Source organism: Scyliorhinus torazame, chromosome 22 (assembly GCF_047496885.1).
Source record: "Scyliorhinus torazame isolate Kashiwa2021f chromosome 22, sScyTor2.1, whole genome shotgun sequence".
NCBI lineage: Eukaryota > Metazoa > Chordata > Chondrichthyes > Carcharhiniformes > Scyliorhinidae > Scyliorhinus > Scyliorhinus torazame.
Genome location: NC_092728.1, coordinates 70075250 through 70094945, shown reverse-complemented (window position 1 = coordinate 70094945; position 19696 = coordinate 70075250). Strand labels below are relative to the sequence as shown.

Here is a 19696-nt window from a genome sequence, read left to right as displayed (position 1 = left end):
AGCCAAGATCGAACCTGGGACCTCGGCGTTGTGAGGTACCAGTGCTAACCAACCACTGCACCACCATGCTGCCCTAAATATGTCGATACTTATCAAAGCTTGTTTTTGCAGCTCTAGACTCTCTCTCTCTGTCGCTCTCTCGCCCCAAGTCAGATGGGCAGTCGTTATGATAGAGAGATAGAGACATGATGCAGCGACGTTGACAATGTGGGGCACTTAGTTGGTGATGTACTTTTGGTTTGGTCTCATTCATACTGGACACCTTAGGTATGTTTCGCTACTGAAGTTCTGTAATGTCTAAAGTTTGATTCATGTTGAGCGAAGGACTGAAGAGGCTTCATCAAAGTACACTTGTGCTGCAGGGCAGATGGTGTGGTGGGAAAACAAAATGAATCAAATTTCCCTTGTGGAAATGTTGGTTAGCCAGCTATACCTTGGTGATGTAAACTGGTGCCTTGCAAAACCCTTTAAGTATTAATTAAGTCATGCAAATATTTTAGAAAATTATCATTTTAAACTCTCGTTTTTTTTCTTTCCCAAGATTATAAGTAATTTGGTAATGGAGGAACTTCTACCAGAGCTGGGAACAGCGATTCATCCAAAGTTGAAGGGCAAATTTTATGACCGGCAGAGGGCTTGGATCCTGGTGAGTATGTGAGTTGGGTATATTTATCTGAAAGGGAATAATTATTATCCTTGTATTTCCACATGCGTTGCTCTAATTTCTCAATTTTAAGAAGGATATACTCCATCACACTCTGTGATCCATGGGGATCTTCAATATAGTGAGAGGAAGGTCCTTGTAGATGGCAGTGTGGGGACTATTCTTTGCCTTCATGAGGCAGCCTGAGTGACCAGGCCTCATCCCTTCCACAAGTTGTGAAGGGTTTTGTTAGAGTAAATATCTGTTACCACTGGCAAGAGGGCTTGGTGACCATAAAATACAGACTGATGAAAATTGCCAGAAGTTCTGACAGTCAGTTCAATCTGGATGCGCTGCCTGCATGGGTGATAAAAGCAGAACCGAGTGTATCTGTTAAACGAATTGAATTATGCTTGAAAAGGTCAAATTTACAGGAAGGTACAGGCTGGTGTGTTTAATTGTCATAGCTTTTTTGACGTGCCAGCACCGTGTGATGGGCTGAATGGCCTATGCTATATGAATCAGAAGTACATGCTGGTGTTTGTCACCTGGTATCTAGAAAATCAGAAGCACTTGGCAAATTCCTCTCCTACAGGGAGTCCAATGAAGCTACATTTACAGGGACACATTTGGCTGGAGCGGTTAGCTACCGTTGGAAGGTAAATTCCTGATCCCTTGGTTTTTACTTTTTACTCGCCGCTTCTGATGTGGTTCCCATGACTGGTTGTGGGGCCAGGGAAAGTGGCCATTAATTTCACTAAAAAATGCTGTGCTTAAGAAAAATGTTTTATTTATTCAAAACTGAGGTATCACAGTCCTGCTGCAAGCCAAACCAATTTGTAAGCATTTTCAAGATCTGTACCAACAGAAGGTCAACTATTGTTAAAGTTTGTGGTTACTGTTGCATTTGGAGTAGAAACTGGCCAATCAGAACTCCGATCTCTGAAATCTGTTCAGTTATGGATTGCCGTCAGTGCAGTGCGTGTACGTTTGGAGATTGCCGACTGGGTATGTGAATCATGCAGGAACTCTGAAGAGACTTGCATCAGCGGGAAAACATGTCTTCTGGGTTTTAATTAGCTGCAGTTGAACACGTTATACAATTCATTTATATTGTCCAGAATCTAATAATAATACAATTAATAATCTTTATTAGTGTCATAAGTAGGCTTACATTAATTCTGCAATTAAGTAACTGCGAAAAGCGCCTAGTCGCCACATTCTGGTGCCTGTTCGGGTACACTGTGGGAGAATTCAGAATGTCCAATTCACCTAACGGCACGTCTTTCGGAACTTGTGGGAGGAAACTGGAGCACCTGGAGGAAACCCACGCAGACATGGGGAGAACGTGTAGACTCCGCAGAGACGGCGACCCAAGCCGGGAATCAAACCCAGGTCCCTGGCGCTGTGAAGTAACAGTGCTAACCACTTTGCTACCGGAGATTACAAAATATATGCAATAACTTGCTGAGCATAGGATATTAAATAGAAGAGAACAGTTCTGCCAATCGAGGTTTCGGGAAAGCGGCTGGCTGGAAATTAGAACACATTTTTAAGTGAGAAAGGTTTGCTACCATGATTGTTCTCTGAATTGAAAACTAAACTTGATTTGAAGGTGCTTTTTTGGTGTCTATGGCGTTCTACCATACAAATTCCAGTGCAGTATGACAAGAGTTGGGATATGACATCAGTTACTCAGCGCCATCTTGAACGCTGAATATTGTAATACAGGATTCCTCATGGATAAAATCGGTCATTCTGCATTTAAAATAATCATTTCATCTGAAACCGCAAACGTGTGATTTATTCACCACTTGCACCACGAATAACCCGTAGCCATGTGGCCTGTAGTTGAAGTAGGCATTTGCATAGAATGTGCTGTAATAATAATAATCTTTATTTTGTCACAAGTAAGCTTACATTAACACTGCAATGAAATTACTGTGGAAATTCCCTAGTTGCCACACTCCGGCACCTGTTCAGGTACACTGAGGGAGAATTCAGAATGTCCAATGCACCTAACAAGCACATCGTTTGGGACTTGTGGGAGGAAACCTGAGCACCCGGAGTAAACCCAGCAGACACTGGGAGAACGTGCAGACTCCACAAACAGTTACCAAAGCCGGGAATCGAACCTGGCGCTGTGAAGCAACAGTGCTAATGCGATAAAGTAGTGAAATGGCAGAGTCTAGATTGTGGATTTTTTGTGCCTGTTTCAGAGATTGATGAAGAGCATGATTAAGAAGGTGTTGTATCCTCTTTGATTTTGACCAGCCATCTAATTATCTGAATCATTATATCCAGCTCGTAATGGCAATTTCCAAAGTAACTCAGACAAGCTGTTTAAACCGTAGAGCCAAAGTTGTGCAGCTTCTGTCGAGGGTCCTGTTAGACGTGCTGCAGCAACATGGTTATATTATTATGCTGCAACAGCGATGATCGATTTCTTAGAGTTAAACAAAGCTTTTCCTCTTTGGAAGGTAGTTGACTGCTGAATGGGAGGCCAAAGTGGCTCATGATGCCAAGTTACCACATTCAATTCTAAAACGTGATATGAAGACTATACTGGCAAACTGAGCAGGAAAAATACATCTTAAGGTCATTTCATTTCTGTATGTATTTATTGACAAGTAGTCCAAACGAGCTTTCAGACTTTATTTTGGGAATGAATATTTCTCCTGTCTCGAACCTCTAATGTAATCAAATTTTTACATTTGTGGTTAGTTCAATTGAAATTATTTGATGTTTTGGGTGGCACGGTGGTGCAGGGTTAGCACTGCTGCCTCACGGTGCCGAGGACCCAGACTCGATCCCGGCCCCGGATCACTGTCTGTGATCACTGCCCATTCTCCCCGTGTCTGAGTGGACCTCAATCCCACAACCTAAAGATGTGCAGGGTAGGTGGATTGGCCATGTTAAATTGCCCCTTGATTGGAAAAATGTTTTGAAAATAAATAATTTCATGTTTTGTGATTACATTCAATGTCCACACATACACTACATAGGAGTGATTCAGCAGCAGAACACATTGGAACCCTAATGTCAAGTCGGCTGGAGTTTGAGCACTCATTTCTCGACATCAAAAGTTTCTCAATTTTGCCAACACGAGATGGAATTTTCCGATATTTTTTCAGTGTCGATCCTAGTGAGAAAACCGGGCAGAAAGTCAGCGGAAGACTCGCCGTCTATCCAACCTCTAAAACAAAATTATTTTTTCCCCTACATGATTCACGCTTCTTTCGTGACGGCCTGCCTCTGATTCGCTCGTCCAGAAACACCTAATCTCTAAACAGTGCAATGCTCCTTTTAAACCACCTCCCAGCATTTCTTCCACGTCCAGCCGGGGGAGGGAGGGAGGAGGAGCGAGGAGGAGGAATGGTGTGACTGATGAGCACCTTCACCATAATGCCTTGCATTGAGCGCCACATCTGTGTTACCTCTGTTATGGCGACGTAAGTATTGGACTGGGCGTTCAATGCTTGGGGACTAGGCTTCCAACTATTTTGATGAATGCAATAACCAAGTAAACTAAATCAAATAAACTGAGGGGCAAATTAAAGGGACAATCCCTTAAAGGGGAACTTCCTTAAACAAAAATCAAATCACTAATGAAACTTTAAAAACATCAAACCAGAATGTGATTAAAGGGGTCCCTGAATTCAATTTGCGTTGGCTCGACCGCTCGACTAGCAATTGGGAGCCAATCAATGGCACACTCATGCATAGCTATGTGAACTAAGTTGGCACAATTGACTCATGAAGAAAGGATCAGGAAGCTCATTAGGCATCTGGCATCGCCTTGTGGCAGGCAAGGCATACCTGTTACAAGTGAAAACTGCAATTTGCAGTCACCTTCAACCTTGCATAGCACCCTCATTCCCTCAGCTCTCCTGGGTTGCGGGTTAACGAGCCTTCCACCTTGAACAGCCAGGCACCCAAATACAATCCCTGGCAGCCTGGCCTCCATAACCAGTCGCCTTGAATTTCCAGAAAGCTCATGCCCTCTGGTTTCAAAGTGCGGCCTGAGTGTAGGGATTCAGTCTGACTGTACTCGTCCTCCCCGCTGGGGAGGGTCTTCAGCGCTCATGAGGTTGGGAGAAACCCCTTGTCCACGTCCCGCACTGCCCATGCAGCCTGGTATCTCACGACCCCACCCAGGGACCGTCTGGACTCATTTTCTCCCACCCACCTTCCATTTGCCATTCTGGAAGGGAAATCCCTTAGCGGTGACATCACCACAAGCCCAGCAAGGAGAACGCTGCCTCAAGCCAGCCAGAAGACCCCTTTAAATCTAGAGGCCCACAGTCATGAAGGGCTAAGGCCTGAGAGTAGCCCCACTTCCCGAGGTGCCAAGAGTGAGCATCACCCACATAGCCTGGAATATGCATGAGTGGCAGCTGTATATCACCACTGTAAGGAGTGGGATATATGAGGCTGAGTCAGTTTTAGTCTTATTCTCAAACCTCCTGACATAAAGGTAAAACTGTTAGTTTTGCTTTAAAGTTACATACCTGAACCCCGTGTGAAGTGCAGTCAACTGGAACCAACACTCTTGAAAGATCTTTCAAGATAACTGAGACAGGTTTGCAAAATTCAGCAACACATTTCAAGAGGAGAAGTTGAAGACCTGGCCACTTGTATGTTGTGCAAGTGTTACCAGGTTCCGAAATGTGCGGAGAAGAGACACAGATTTTTCTTTTTTTTTTTTCTCTCCTTCTGTCTCTCCGCTCGTATATATACACCTCCAACTTTTAAACTTACAACTTTGGATATAAACTTCCATTTATTATGATGCAGACAATAGCCAATGCTTTTTGCTTCTAATTGAAATTTTTGTACCGTCTTTTTATGTTGGCTCCCTCCAATGAGTCACTGCACATAAGGATTAAAGCTGGCATTTTGCCTGCCGTGCTATGACTGAGCCATTGTGTGGCCCAAACCTGTTTATCTAAACTCATAGTGAGTGGATTCACATCATGCACTGATTATGGAGGAGGGTAAAATGGGTGGGGAGGGAAAAGCTTAAAACCAGTGTTTTCAGTTCAGCACAGTTTCCAATGAATGTGGGAAAGATTATCATCAAGATGTATAATGTGGATTGTCATATTTTGACCTGTCAACCTTTTAGCTGATGAACTGTTCTTTGTTTTCCCCCCCCCCCCATATAATACAATGTCCAAGTATAATTCTACATTAGTAAAATCAACATAACATACAGGCCTGCATCCCACATAACCATCTCCGTGCCAAGTTTCTTCATAACATTTGTCAGGATGGTTCAACAGAGTCATCACTGAAACAAATTACAGACACACAACTTTGCAACAATCCGTTTCAGTATCAATGTAATGAAACCATAGCGCCAAGCAGCAGCTATGAGGGCAGGCTGCCCTTCCAGCTCCCTGCTCAGCTATGCTGCATCACTTGTTGCCTCCTTTTTGATTCCAGGACCGTTGAATGCAAATCCATGTTTCTAGCATGCAGGAGGCCCTACTTGAATGTACCTGCAATTTAGTGTTAATCTGTTGCGTGCTTTCTCAATTTTGAAACACTTCGGCCTTAAGTGACCATGTGCAGAAAGGTTCATTTAACTACCAGTTATTAAAGGCAATAAAAGTCACCAAACCTGGCATTGTGATAGCTTGCAGTCCTTGTGTTTACATCAGTGGTTAGCAGTGCTGTCTCACAGCGCCAGGGACTTGGGTTTGATTCCGGCCTTGGGTGTCTGTGTGGGGTTTGCACATTCTCCCCGTATCTCTACAGGTTTACTCTGGTTTGTTCCCAAAGTCCAAAGATGTGCAGGTTAGGTGGATTGGCCATGAACAATGCGCGGGATTACGGGGATGCGGCAGGGAAGTGGGGCTAGGTGGAGTGCTCTTTCATAGGGTCGATGGGGCTCGATAGGCCAAATGGCCTCCTTATGCACCACAGGATTTTATTAATTTTAGTTACGGGGGAACTATAAATTATCACTTGAGGAGTTCAAAAGGTTAGCGTGGTTATTATGCAATATATAAAACTACCTAGGTGGCATGTATTTCTCGTTTGAAGATTTGTGTATGGTGTGTTAGCACAAGATATTAAATTATGGAGTAAGATGAATGGAAATGTCATCTTTTATTTACCATATCACAGCAGCCAAATAATGCATTGTGTCACCATTCTGTGTTAAAGCCCAATCAGAAGCATTATCCGTGTCCTCAATTGGCCAGATGCCATTGCAGATGAGCGAGAGCTTCCTGTAGTTGTGCATGGCTTGGCCCTTGAAATCATTTTCTATGTTTGCCTAACTGTGTGTTGTATGAGTGTGTTGATCTCCAGATCTGAGATGGCACTTGTTGGATGAGCCAGCCTCTTGAAATTGGTTCAGCCAGTCATGTGCAGTTGTACTGATGTGGCTCTTGGAAGAGGACACGGGCGCTCAAAGTAGCTGAATCCAGACAGCAGCTGTTTGACCCTAGACCTATTAGGAAACAAGGTCTGCTATAAATAATATTAGAAACAAGCGATTTCTTTAAATAAATAAAAGAAAATGGAGTCTTAGGCAGAAGTGTGTTTTATGTTGTTATGAAGTAGCTTTAATACTGTTATGGCATATTCTTTCTGCATCAACATTTGATCTGACAATCTTCCTCCATCTCCTTAAATGAGAAGTGAACAATTACTTTTACTGTAATCTAAAATTTAAGGGTCCATAGAAGATTTTCCGGCTATTTGAGCCTGCTCTGCCATTCCCCATAATCATGGCTCAACATCAAGTTGACTACCCTGATCCTGTCTTCTCCCCTACTCCCCTCCATATGAAAAAAAATGTAAATCGCTTATGGTCACAAGTAGGCTTCAAATGAAGTTACTGTGAAAACCCCCAGCGGCCACATTCCGTCACCTGATCGGGGAGGCTGGTACGGGAATTGAACCCGCGCTGCTGGCCTGCCTGGGTCTGCTTTAAAAGCCAGATATTTAGCCCACTGTGCTAAACCAGCCCCTAATATATCTTGATCACTTTAGCCCCAAGAGCTATATCTAGTTTTTTCTTGAAATTACACATTGTTTTGGCCTCAACTACTTTTGTCGTAGTGAATTCCACAGATTCACTACTCTCTCTGGGTGAAGGCATTTCTCCTCACCCAGTCCTAAAAGGTTTACGCCTTATCCTCAAACTAAGACCTCCAGCTCTGTCTCTCCCATCATTAGTGTTAGACGTTTTAGTTGCTGTGATATGAAGTTCTGTTCCTTTTTCACAAACACACATTTATCAAGAAACTCAAAAACACACTTTGGGATCATTCATTTTTGTACTCTACTCTTAAGACATCAAAACTCATGCCCGGTCTAGTCTGTCTACCTAACCAGTTCAGTTGCCCGATTAAACTTGGCAGTTGCACTTTTTCTATCTTTGAAACCATTGCGTCTTTTTGTGAAATTCGGCCACGACTAATTGCTATTGGGCTGATGCTTTCCAAATAAGATTGCTGACGTAAAGTTGCCCCTAGCTTATTCTGTCCAATTTCCAGTCCAATATATTTAAATGCACCGGAAGCCTGACTTCCAACCCTGAATTTTTTCCTCAAACCAGAGATTACAATAGCTTCAAAATCACTAGTCCCACCACACAAAAAATCATCGACATGCATCATAAAAATGCCAGAAAGATTTCCTTTATAGTGCCAGTAAAACATTGCAGGATCTGCTTTCAACTGGCAACAGCCTAACTTTAACAAAACTGACCTTACCGAAAAATACCAGACTCTAGATGCATCATTTAATCCATATACACATTTGTTCAACTTCCAGAGTGCCCCTACTGTGTTAGCTGCTTCTTTAGGAGGACGGAGAAAAATGTCTCTCTGGAGCTGATGCCCCTGCAAAAAGGCAGCTTTTATTTCTATAGATTTGCATTCCCATGCCTTTGTGGCTAATAGAGCCAAGGTGATCTTTAAAATAACCTTTCCTGCTGTAGGTGAATCTACCCTTAAATCCTGATCTTCGAAGTTTTCTTTAAATCCCCTTGCCACAAGCCTGGCCTTTGCCTTATAAGTTCCATCCGGAAGAACCTTCTTCCGTGCAAATCCATCTGTGGGATAGAGCTCTTTGTCCCCTATCCGGTACTTCCGGGTATACCCCAAATTCACTCCAACTATGCAATTCTTGCTCTTTAGCTTCTTTGATAACTTTTTCATCTAATTTATTTGAAGCCACCAAAATCTCACGTGCATGTGGGCTTCTACTCCTATTAGTATTCATAGTCTTACTCATGTTCCGAGATCTTGATAAACTACGTCCCCTCTCCCGCCTGGTATCTCGTTCTGTACTGCTACTGCTTGATCTTTCCCTTCTGCTGTGGGATGTCCTTTCAACAGTTCTCAATCTTTTCCTGCGGACCTGTTCATTATCCAATGTACTATCTGAACTGGCACTGCGTTTCTGTGCCCCCCATTTTTTGAACTTTGTTTTCCCAATCCATTGTCTTGACTCCTTCCCCTGAATGCTGTACATTCAACCAATGTTTATACTTTCCAGTGGCCTTCCCTGCTCTACTAATAACAGTTGCATCCTTCCATTGACTAGACCCTTCAGGCAAGTATGTCACTTTTGTACCAACTTTTGGCAGTTGCCCTTTCGAAAAAAATGGCCTGTTCTAATTCATGAGAAGTGTTGTGTTCCTCCACAGAAACCCTGTCTATATCAGTTAATTGATCCTCATAGTTCTGTAACACATGCGTACCAGATGTCTCTGGTTCCTCGTCATGTCTGTCTGCTCTGTCTAAGTTTGAAAATTTGTAATCTGTACCCATTATCCTTGATGAATGTACCCTAACAGTTTGATCACCATGTTGCAAAATAATTGTTTTGCCATCTATGCCTATGATCCTCCCTGGGCCTTTCCATTCATTAGAATTGTCTCTCTTATAGTATACCATGCCTTCTTGCTGAAAACGGCATCTGATGGCTGTACGTTATGTCTTAAAGCTCTGCGAATTCTTTCAGAGACTTCTTCCAAAAAAGCTTTTCTACTGCGATGTAATGCATTTAAATGTTCAGCAAAACCAGAGCTAATTGTAGTCCGCTCCCAAGGTGGAGGCTGGTCATCCAAAATGGACGGAATTTTAGGATTTCTACCAAACACTAATTGATAAGGACTATAGCCCCCAACCATCTGCAATGAATTATTTGCATGTACTTCCCATGCTAAAGCTGAATTTAGCCTGCAATTTGGTCAACCTGCCAAAATTTTCCGAAGCATGTCATCGATGACAGCACCATTTCTTTCACAGACACCATTACTAAATGGGCTTTCTGCAGCCGTATTCATAACTCTGATATTCATGTTTTCACACACATCCCTGAACTCATCATTAGCAAAATCTCCCCCATTATCCGTAAGGAATTTTGCCGGTGGACCAATTCCTATCCCTATCCATTTTTCCACGATTTGATCCAAAATTACTCTCTTTTCTTTACTTTGTACAATCTTTGATTGACTAAATCTGGTTGCTAAATCTACTAAATGCAAAATAAATATATTATTTGCTTTATCCCAGATCTTAAGGTCCATGGCCACAATGTCGTTAAAATCCCTGGCCAAAGGTAGGGTTACTATCGGTTGTGCTGGTGTCCTTCTGTACTTCCTACAAACTTCACAGCGGTCACTAACCTGTTCTATCAGTTTAGTATAGTCGTCATCCCTTACCCCTGCATCCTTTAATAAACTTTTCAGCCTCCAAGGAGACTGATGTGCAAATTGTCTATGCAGTTTTAATACCACAAGCTTTTTATCAGCTAAAGTTCCATTTTCAACCGCCATTAACACATCCTTAACCACTCTACTTGAAATATTATTTGTCAGTAATGGAATACAATAGTGTCCCAACTGTGTAAATTGTAAGTCCATCGTCTTTCCAAAAACTGTTGCCTTATCCTGTTCCATATCCAGTTTCATGTGTGCTTTCTTCATCGACGGTCTGCTCAGAAGCAAAGGTATCTCACTTGATACAACATCCGTGCTAATGAAATTATTCACTCTGACAATATTGCAAGGGATCACCACTCTTTTCAGCGACTTCAGAGTATTATCATCCCCAAACCTGAAACTTGTGGAACTTTCAAATTCCTTAACCTTGTTACCATTTTCAGCATTCAAAGAGTCCAGGTAACATTTTAACCAGTCAATTCCACACACAGTATATGTGCAGCCACTGTCCAATGCAGCACAGTTGAAGGATTCTGCAACCAACACCCTCATTACCGGCATAAAACTGCGTGTCAATAGGACAATGCCTTCTTTCTGGTCACTATCTTTTTCCTCTTCTGACCCTTCCGTGTCATGTGTCGCTTCAAACAGTCTATCATAACGAGTTGGACAGTTGAAAGCATTATGGTATTGAGAGTCACATCGAAAACATCGATTTATCATGCCCCGTGCATTTCTGGGGTTCATCTTCCTATTGTAGGTTCTAACTGGGTTTCTGTCTTCATAATTTCCTTGTCTCGGTCTCCTTCTATAATCTTGAGCCCTGTTCGTAGCCATACGATTTCGCCATCCTGTTAGTAGTGTATCTTCCATATTCTGCCTTATTGCAGGCTGACCTATTTGGGTCATCAGAGCCATCGGAATCGAATGTTTCCCCAGAAACTTTTATAAAGCTTTTGTCACCTGTTCGAATAAGGTATCCTTATCAGTAAACTGAACTCCTGTCAAAACCAGGAGCCTATCCATGTTGCTCACTCTAGCACAGTCAAGTAATTTAAAGGCCAACACAGACTGTGGAAATTCCAGGTTGTGTTTCTGCAGTCTTTTATATAGTCTGCCAAATTCCATTATATAGTCTTCCATGGAGATATCCTCCATTTTCCGGAACTTATCAAAATTCTACCATGCTTCATACGCACTTAAGTCATCTTTCTTATAAATCTTATCCATATGATATAATGAAGTCTCCAGACCTTCTTCTGAGTCTAACTCTTCCAATTCCAGCTCAGAAAGCACTTTGTTTCGGATTTTACTGCCATATGGTAGAGAAAGAGCCAATGCCATACCTTGTTTTCTCTTTCCCAAAGCAGTTACCTTAGTCCACATAACTACTGCACTTCTCCATTGGTCGTACGATTCCCTTTCAGAAAATAAGGGAGGATAGTCATATCCAGCCATCTTTATCCTCGGTTCAGCCATATATCCCTTTTTTTTTTTCTCTTTTCTCACTCCTTGGTTTGATCTGGAAAAGTTGTATCTTTCAACCCTTCACATTTACACAGCACCCATCCTCTGCTACCAATTGTTAGACATTTTAGTTGCTGTGATATGAAGAGTCTAAAGTTCTGTTCCTTTTTCACCAACACACACTTATTTCCTTCCAACAGCCTTTGCACAAAACTCTCACGATACATCACCTGACAGAGGCCACCTGAAGCCCCTTTACATATCAGTGTCAATTAATGGATACTTAACATAAATAAGACAACTAATTGCAATGTCTCTTAACCCATTACTTAACAATTAGGATATTCTTTCTGAACCTACCCTGTCTCATTCTGCTGGAATTTCATAGGTTTCTGTGAGATCCCCCCTCACTCTTCTAAACTCCAATAAATATAATGCTAATCGATTTAGAATCTCCTAATACACCAGTCCCGCCATCCCAGAAATCAGCCTGGTAAATCTTTGCTGCACTTCCTCCATAGCAAGAACATTCTTCCTCAGATAAGGATACCAAACCTACACACATACTCCAGGTATGGTCTCATCAACGTCCTACACAATTGCTGTAAAATACTTGTGCGGTTACTTTCAAATACTGATGCACGAGGACACATAATAGCATTACAGCAGATTGAGGATGCATATTGCTTAGTTAGAACTGCCCTTGCATGTAAGAGGTAAGTTAAAGGCAGTTTCATGCCGTTTCTCTTGAAGAAATCACAATTTAAAAAAAAAAAAAAAGTTTTTTTAAAGATAATGCAAAGAAGCTTTCTTTCCCGAACTCAACTTAGATCCCCCATCAGCACCTTGGAAAAATTAAATGGAGCTAAAGACGAGCTCTCAGTTAATTTTCTGAGCAGGTGGTTGTTTTGAAGTGCATTTCTGTTTTTCCCATTCCCATCTTTCCTCTCCCCTGATGTTTTATCTTTGAGAGGCCAGTGCTACAACCACCCTTTCCTGACGCACTGAACTGGTGCAGCCACTTCAACCTATTTAAGTAGGTGGCTGTTTCTAAAGCCGGCCGTGAAGGTTGTGTTTGTTTTTGTTTGCACTTTACTGGCAGCCAACCGTGGCGAATATGATGGGTTAGTCTGTGGATTGCAGCTGGCTCTGCAATATTGGTGTATCACGGCTCCATTACATTAGCATGGATCTCTCATCATGCATGGGCAGTTCTGAGATTGCCTGATGCTTCACATTTTACTTTGTTGAAAGACCATAAGATGCAGGGGCAAAAGTGAGTCTGCTCCGCCATTCAGTGAGATCATGATTGATCTGATGTGCAAATCCTCAACTCCGCTTTCCCACCATATCCCCGTAACCCTGGATTTTCTTCCTGATTAAACATCTTGTCCATCTCAGCCTTGAACGTACTTAATGACCCGCCCTCTGCAGTAAAGAATTCCACAGATTGACAACCCTCAGAGACGGTCACTTCAGTGACCAGCGTCAGCAACATGTACACTTATGATTACAAGAGCAGGCTCAGAAATCTGTCAAATGGTTGCCCCTATGCCAGTCAGTTTAGCTGCTGGTTTGCATTATTGTTAAAATAAATTTATTGCAATGCACTCATGGTGACGGTTTTCTACAAGGATATATGTAATGCCTTGAACACAGATTCTAAGTGCTTGTTGGGACTAAAACCTCCTGATAAGAATTGGTAGGCCAGTTGGTGGGAGGTGTCAAAAATACAAAGATCAAACAATATATAAAGTCAAGCACATGGCAAAAACATTAAGCACAAAAATAAATCGCTTTAAACACCAACAAAAGATAAATGATTCAAGATTTCAGGAACAGAGGACCTCGACCACTACTTTTAAGGGAATTCTTGGGGGCAAGTCTCCGATATTGAGGCCAAGTGTTCGCGCCGTCGTGAACGCCGTCGGGCAAACAGGACCCGAACACGACCTATTCTGGCCCCTACAGGTGGCCAGCACGGCGCTGGAGCGGTTCACGCTGGTTCAGCACCATCCTGCGCATGCGCGGGGAACGTCTTACACACGCCGGCCCCTCACCAACATGGAGCCAGGTTTTGGGGCCGCGCACAGAAGGAGGTATGCCCGGGGGTGGGGGGGGGTGGGGGGGAAGAGGCCATCCCGCCAATCGGTGGGCCCCGATCGCAGCCCAGCCCCCATCGGAGGTCACCCCGGTGAAGGAGTCCCCCACAGGCCACCCCCCACAGCGTTCCCGCAGAGTTCCCGCTGGCAGCGACCAGGGGTGGACAGTGCTGGTGGGAACCTTTTGTGTCGTAGCGGCCGCTCTGCCCATCAAGCTGGAGAATCGCCGCTCGCCGGTTCTCCGAGCGGCCTGGTGCGAATCGCGCGCCGCTGATTTCCGGGGGGTGGGAGAATTGTGTGCGGGGGTCAAGGCGGCATGGCGCGATTCGCGCGGTGCCCCAGCGATTCTCCCACCCGGCGTAGGGGGGAGAATAGCGCCCCTTATCTCTGGTTTAACTTTACATTTACGTCCGTTGGCTTCTAATTCGCAGCCAAGACCACCTGGTTTGTTCAAATGAATGTCTGTTACTTAGAGGATAAAATTTTAATCAAACATTGGACATTACATAAGATTTCATAGATTTCATAGAAGTTACAGCGCAGAAGGAGGCCATTCGGCCCATCGGGTCTGCACCGGCTCTTGGAAAGAGCACCCTACCCAAGGTCCACACTCCACCCTATCCCCACAACCCAGTAACCCCACCCAACACTAATTGAAATTTTGGACACTAAGGGCAATTTAGCATGGCCAATCCACCTAACCTGCATATCTTTGGACTGGTGCCTATCAAAACTAGCTTAGCCTCTGCGTGCACACTTAGAAAAAGTACTGGAGATGTTTTGTCACATTTTGCTATGTCTCATAGCTTGGCAGTGACATTAAGAATTGATTGGTTGATTAGACAGAAAACAATACATTCTCCGTGCTGAATACAATGGTTATAGGGGATTTTCACAGTAACTTCATTGCAGTGTTAATGTAACACTACTTGTGACACTAATAAAGATTATTATTAATTAATTATGAGAAAATTACTGGGTTCCCACAATCAAGGAACTTTTAATACTTTGCTTCTTTAGCTATATGCATTCAACTAGCCCCTATATGAATAAAATTAGAAATACTCTATCAGTGCTTGATGATTTGAAGAGGCATGATACTTTGCTGCACTTAGAAATTTAACCATTCCATTTGGCTTTCAATATGGTTACAAAACTCCTTTTCTGACTGACCATAATTGTGAAGGGAAAAGATACAATGTGACCTGGGGGTGGGGAGAACAAGTTACTTGAACATAAATACAATTCATTAGGTTTTGACGTTACTATTGTTTTCTGTTCTCAGATCACAGAGGCTGTGCATGAAATGGTTCTGGCACAGACAAAAGTCCGATATAAAGCTGTTCTCCAGAGGTGCGAAGGAGCCCGTCCTGGGCTGGAAAGCCGGATTCGTCCAGACATGGACCAAATTATCAGCTCAAAGGAGCACGTTGGAAACAAAATCCGAGGTAATGCAGCATCCCTGAACTAGTGGGTTTGCGGACACTTGGGAACATGTGGTATCCTTTTTTATTCCAGTGAATAAATTGTACTGACCTCTGGTCAACAGCATGTGTTTCATAGATAAATGCTGAATACTAACTGTCTGCTTGCAAATGGCTGTGTTCTTGCTGGCTACATCCAATTGCATTTCTCACAGGTCATTTTTCTCCCATGTAACAGCTAATGTTATTTGTAAGCAAGCTGAGGAGATAATATTGATTCTGAGCATGACTTTGCTCTGCGCATTGTTATTTATCTGCTGGCTCATCTAACACTGAACACTCAACCACATTTTACCCACTTCTTCCACAGCAGGGATATTATGTTGGTTCTAAAACATTTTTTGCTGTTAATGATAGAAGGCCTTGTCGGTAAAATGGGATATTTTGACCCTTAAGAGAGGGGATTTTGTTAACAGTGCACCGTTTCTGACGGCGTAACTTGAAATGTGTGCCATTTTGGTGCTCTATTCCCTGTTTCCCCCAGATGGCTACAATTTAAATGGTAAGTTGCAACTATACAAGGCATTGGTGAGACCACCCCTGGAGTATTGTGCACTGTTTTGGTCCCCTTATTTGAGGAGAGATGTAGTGGCATTGGAGGCAGTTCAGAGGCGGTTCACTAGCTTGATTCCAGGGATGAGGGGTTTGTCATATGAAGAGAGATTGAACAGTATAGGCCGATACTCTCTAGAGTTTAGAAGAATGAGGGGAGATCAAATTGAGGTATAGATAAAGTAGACATGGAACGGATGCTTCCTCTTGTGGTGCATTCGAGAACGAGAGGTCATAGCCTCAGGATAAGTGGTAACAAATTTAAAACTGCGTTGAGGAGAAACTACTTCTCCCAAAGGGTTGTGAACCTGTGGCATTCGCTACCCCAGACTGTGGTGGATGCAGGACAGTGAGTAAATTTAAGGAGGAGTTAAGCAGCTTTTTAATTGATACTGAATTGAAAGGTTAAGGAAAACAGGCCGGATAGTGGAGTTAAGGCCAGGATGAGATTAGCCATGATTGAATGGTAGAGCAGACTCGATGGGCCTAATTCTGTTCCTATATCTTCTGAACTTGAGTGTTGGCAGTATGCGGGGGAGACGCACAATTCTGTGGCAGGGGAAGCTTTTCATTGGTCAACCAGGGAGGCTCTGCATCACGATCAAAACTATCCTTTTTTTAAAAAAAAAAAAATTTAGTGTACCCAATTCATTTTTTTTTCCAATTAAGGGGCAATTTAGCGTGGCCAATCCACCTACACTGCACATCTTTGGGTTGTGGGGGCGAAACCCACGCAAACACGGGGAGAATGTGCAAACTCCACACGGACTGTGAGCCAGAGCCGGGATCGAAACTGGGACCTCGGCGCCGTGAGGCAGCAGGGCTAACTCACTGCGCCACCGTGCTGCCCATAAACTATCCTGCACAACTTCATTAATGCCATTACCGAAGGTGGCAGAAATGTTTTTCAAATTAAATTTCACTTGTAAATATTTCAAATTACATTGGTTTTACTTTATTCATATATACATCATTGTGATGAGAGGAGCCAGCGATAAAAGTGTTCCCATGACTTGTGGTGAGCCACATTTTTGGTTACAAGGGTGTTGGTGGCAATTCCTTTATTCTAGAAGAAACAGCAATGTGCGGTTCACTCTTTATTGAGTGTTCATAATCAGTGTCTAGTGATCTCATCACTCTGAGGCAAGGCTGAACTTGCAGCTTCCGCTTGCCCTCTCTTCAATGCATGGTAAAGGACATTGTGCAAAATCAATGTCTGCAGGAGTACTAGAAATGTTGTCAATTACCTCAAACCACTTAAGGACTCCAGCCAACATGCTGCAATGGACACATTTGGACAGTTATTGACATTAGGCCCTTTAGGTGCTTTGTTTTGTTCCCTTGACTGTTTTGACTGTTCCCACCAACCCTCCCTCAACCCACCCTGGAAGCCACTTCATTCCTCCCCTAGATCCCTCTTCCACTCCTCTATGCCCCCAACCCCACTGACTTAGCTTTGCCAGTCCGGAGCTTCCATACAAACAGCCGTACTCCTGCCTCCCTCCCTTGTGCCGCAGTATTGAGCAGGGAGAACCCCATATCTTGTACGTGACTGGGCACGGTCAACTGGTGCAAGCCACCACCAAGCAAACGTGAACCGGGTGCGATGAGATTCTTGTGAGCCGCTTTTCTTTATCACACTGGGCAGCACGGTAGCAACGTGAATAGCACAATTGCTTCACAGCTCCAGGGTCCCAGGTTAGATTCCAGGCTTGTGTCACTGTGCGGAGTCTGCACATCCTCCCCGTGTGTGCGTGGGTTTCCTCCGGGTGCTCCGGTTTCCTCCCACAGTCCAAAGATGTGCAGGTTAGGTGGATTGGCCATGATAAATTGCCCTTAGTGTCCAAAATTGCCCTTCGTGTCGGGTGGGGTTACTGGGTTATGGGGATAGGGTGGAGGTGTGGGCTTGGGTAGGGTGCTCTTTCCAAGAGCTGGTGCAGAATCGATGGGCCGAATGGCCTCCTTCTGCACTGTAAATTCTATGATCCCGAGGGTAGGACTAACTGTTTCATGTTAGTGAGCATTCATGGCATACAAATATGTTACAAGAATTAATCCATCGAGGTTGGTGTGAGCCTTGACTGCTACAAAACTTTGTCTCTGCATCTCCACCCACCATTGAGAAATCATGATTTTTGCATCCCGCCCAATTCCTGACCCTTGTGGGCTCCATTAAAACCCATCTTGGTTTCATTCATAATTGCGACACATTTTTATATATATATATATATATATATATATATATATTTACTTTTAGGAACCACTCCCAAGCCTCTTTGGGCAAAATGCCTTTTCTGTGCACCTGGTACATGCCTAGACTGTATCATGAAAATGTGCAGCCCAGCCTATGATAGACATCTATTGACATGGAAGCAGAGAAGTGGAATGTTCAATCTTGAACGCCATAAAGTGGCAATGAAGCTGCCAGTATGTTTTGAACATGGATTGCAAAATATGCATTCGTTATAAATTTGCTTCTGCTGTGTAAATGGAGCTTTTTATTTGAACATAAGATATTCATCCCGTTCATAGCTTCACTTTGTTTTCAATAGATTTACACCCATGGAAGCGCATAGTGGAAATATTACAGACCAGACATTCTTAGGATTGTTTTTTGAGGCACTACGTCCTCCAGCTGAAACTGTACAGTTGAATTAATGGGCATTTATTTTTTCTGCATTGAAGCCTGCTATTCTATGGTTCTTCCTGACCCTATTTCATTTTGCTGCAGGGTTGTGGCTGTGGTTTCTAAATCCCATTTTTAAAAAACTATTCCCCTGACTTATCTCCACTTTTTCCTTCAGCGCTCATTGCCAACCTGATCCACCTTCCAGATGTCAAATCCACCTGGCTGCAAGTGTCCTGGATGTGGCTTGAACAGCTCGATGTATCTTGTTGCTCCCTCTCCCTCCGAAATTGCCCACTGTTTCACAGTTAACTTTCAGTAACTGTTCTCTGCTGTTTTCCTGCCTTCGCACTCAAACATGAGAAACTTGTATACGAGACTGTGTTAACGATTGTAGATTTGGGCATTATTTTCTGCCACTTGAAATCATCCATTTTTGACTTCCACAAATTCCTGTAAAGCTCGCTCGCGCCCACCTCGCTCGCGCCCACCTCGCTCGCGCCCACCTCGCTCGCGCCCACCTCGCTCGCGCCCACCTCGCTCGCGCCCACCCCGCTCGCGCCCTCCCCGCTCGCGCCCTCCCCGCTCGCGCCCTCCCCGCTCGCGCCCTCCCCGCTCGCGCCCTCCCCGCTCGCGCCCTCCCCGCTCGCGCCCTCCCCGCTCGCGCCCTCCCCGCTCGCGCCCTCCCCGCTCGCGCCCTCCCCGCTCGCGCCCTCCCCGCTCGCGCCCTCCCCGCTCGCGCCCTCCCCGCTCGCGCCCTCCCCGCTCGCGCCCTCCCCGCTCGCGCCCTCCCCGCTCGCGCCCTCCCCGCTCGCGCCCTCCCCGCTCGCGCCCTCCCCGCTCGCGCCCTCCCCGCTCGCGCCCTCCCCGCTCGCGCCCTCCCCGCTCGCGCCCTCCCCCCTCGCGCCCTCCCCCCTCGCGCCCTCCCCCCTCGCGCCCTCCCCCCTCGCGCCCTCCCCCCTCGCGCCCTCCCCCCTCGCGCCCTCCCCCCTCGCGCCCTCCCCCCTCGCGCCCTCCCCCCTCGCGCCCTCCCCCCTCGCGCCCTCCCCCCTCGCGCCCTCCCCCCTCGCGCCCTCCCCCCTCGCGCCCTCCCCCCTCGCGCCCTCCCCCCTCGCGCCCTCCCCCCTCGCG

The 19696-nt window shown here is 44.7% G+C and overlaps 1 protein-coding gene across 1 annotated transcript in view; it reads left to right on the top strand.

Moving 5' to 3' along the window:
• niban2a (niban apoptosis regulator 2a) overlaps positions 1 to 19696 on the top strand; it is a 300778-nt gene that overhangs the window by 253927 nt on the left and 27155 nt on the right. The window contains exons 7-8 of the mRNA XM_072488298.1: positions 542 to 646; positions 15189 to 15351. Of these exons, the coding sequence (XP_072344399.1) occupies positions 542 to 646; positions 15189 to 15351 (268 nt within the window). The remainder of the gene's footprint in view (positions 1 to 541; positions 647 to 15188; positions 15352 to 19696) is intronic.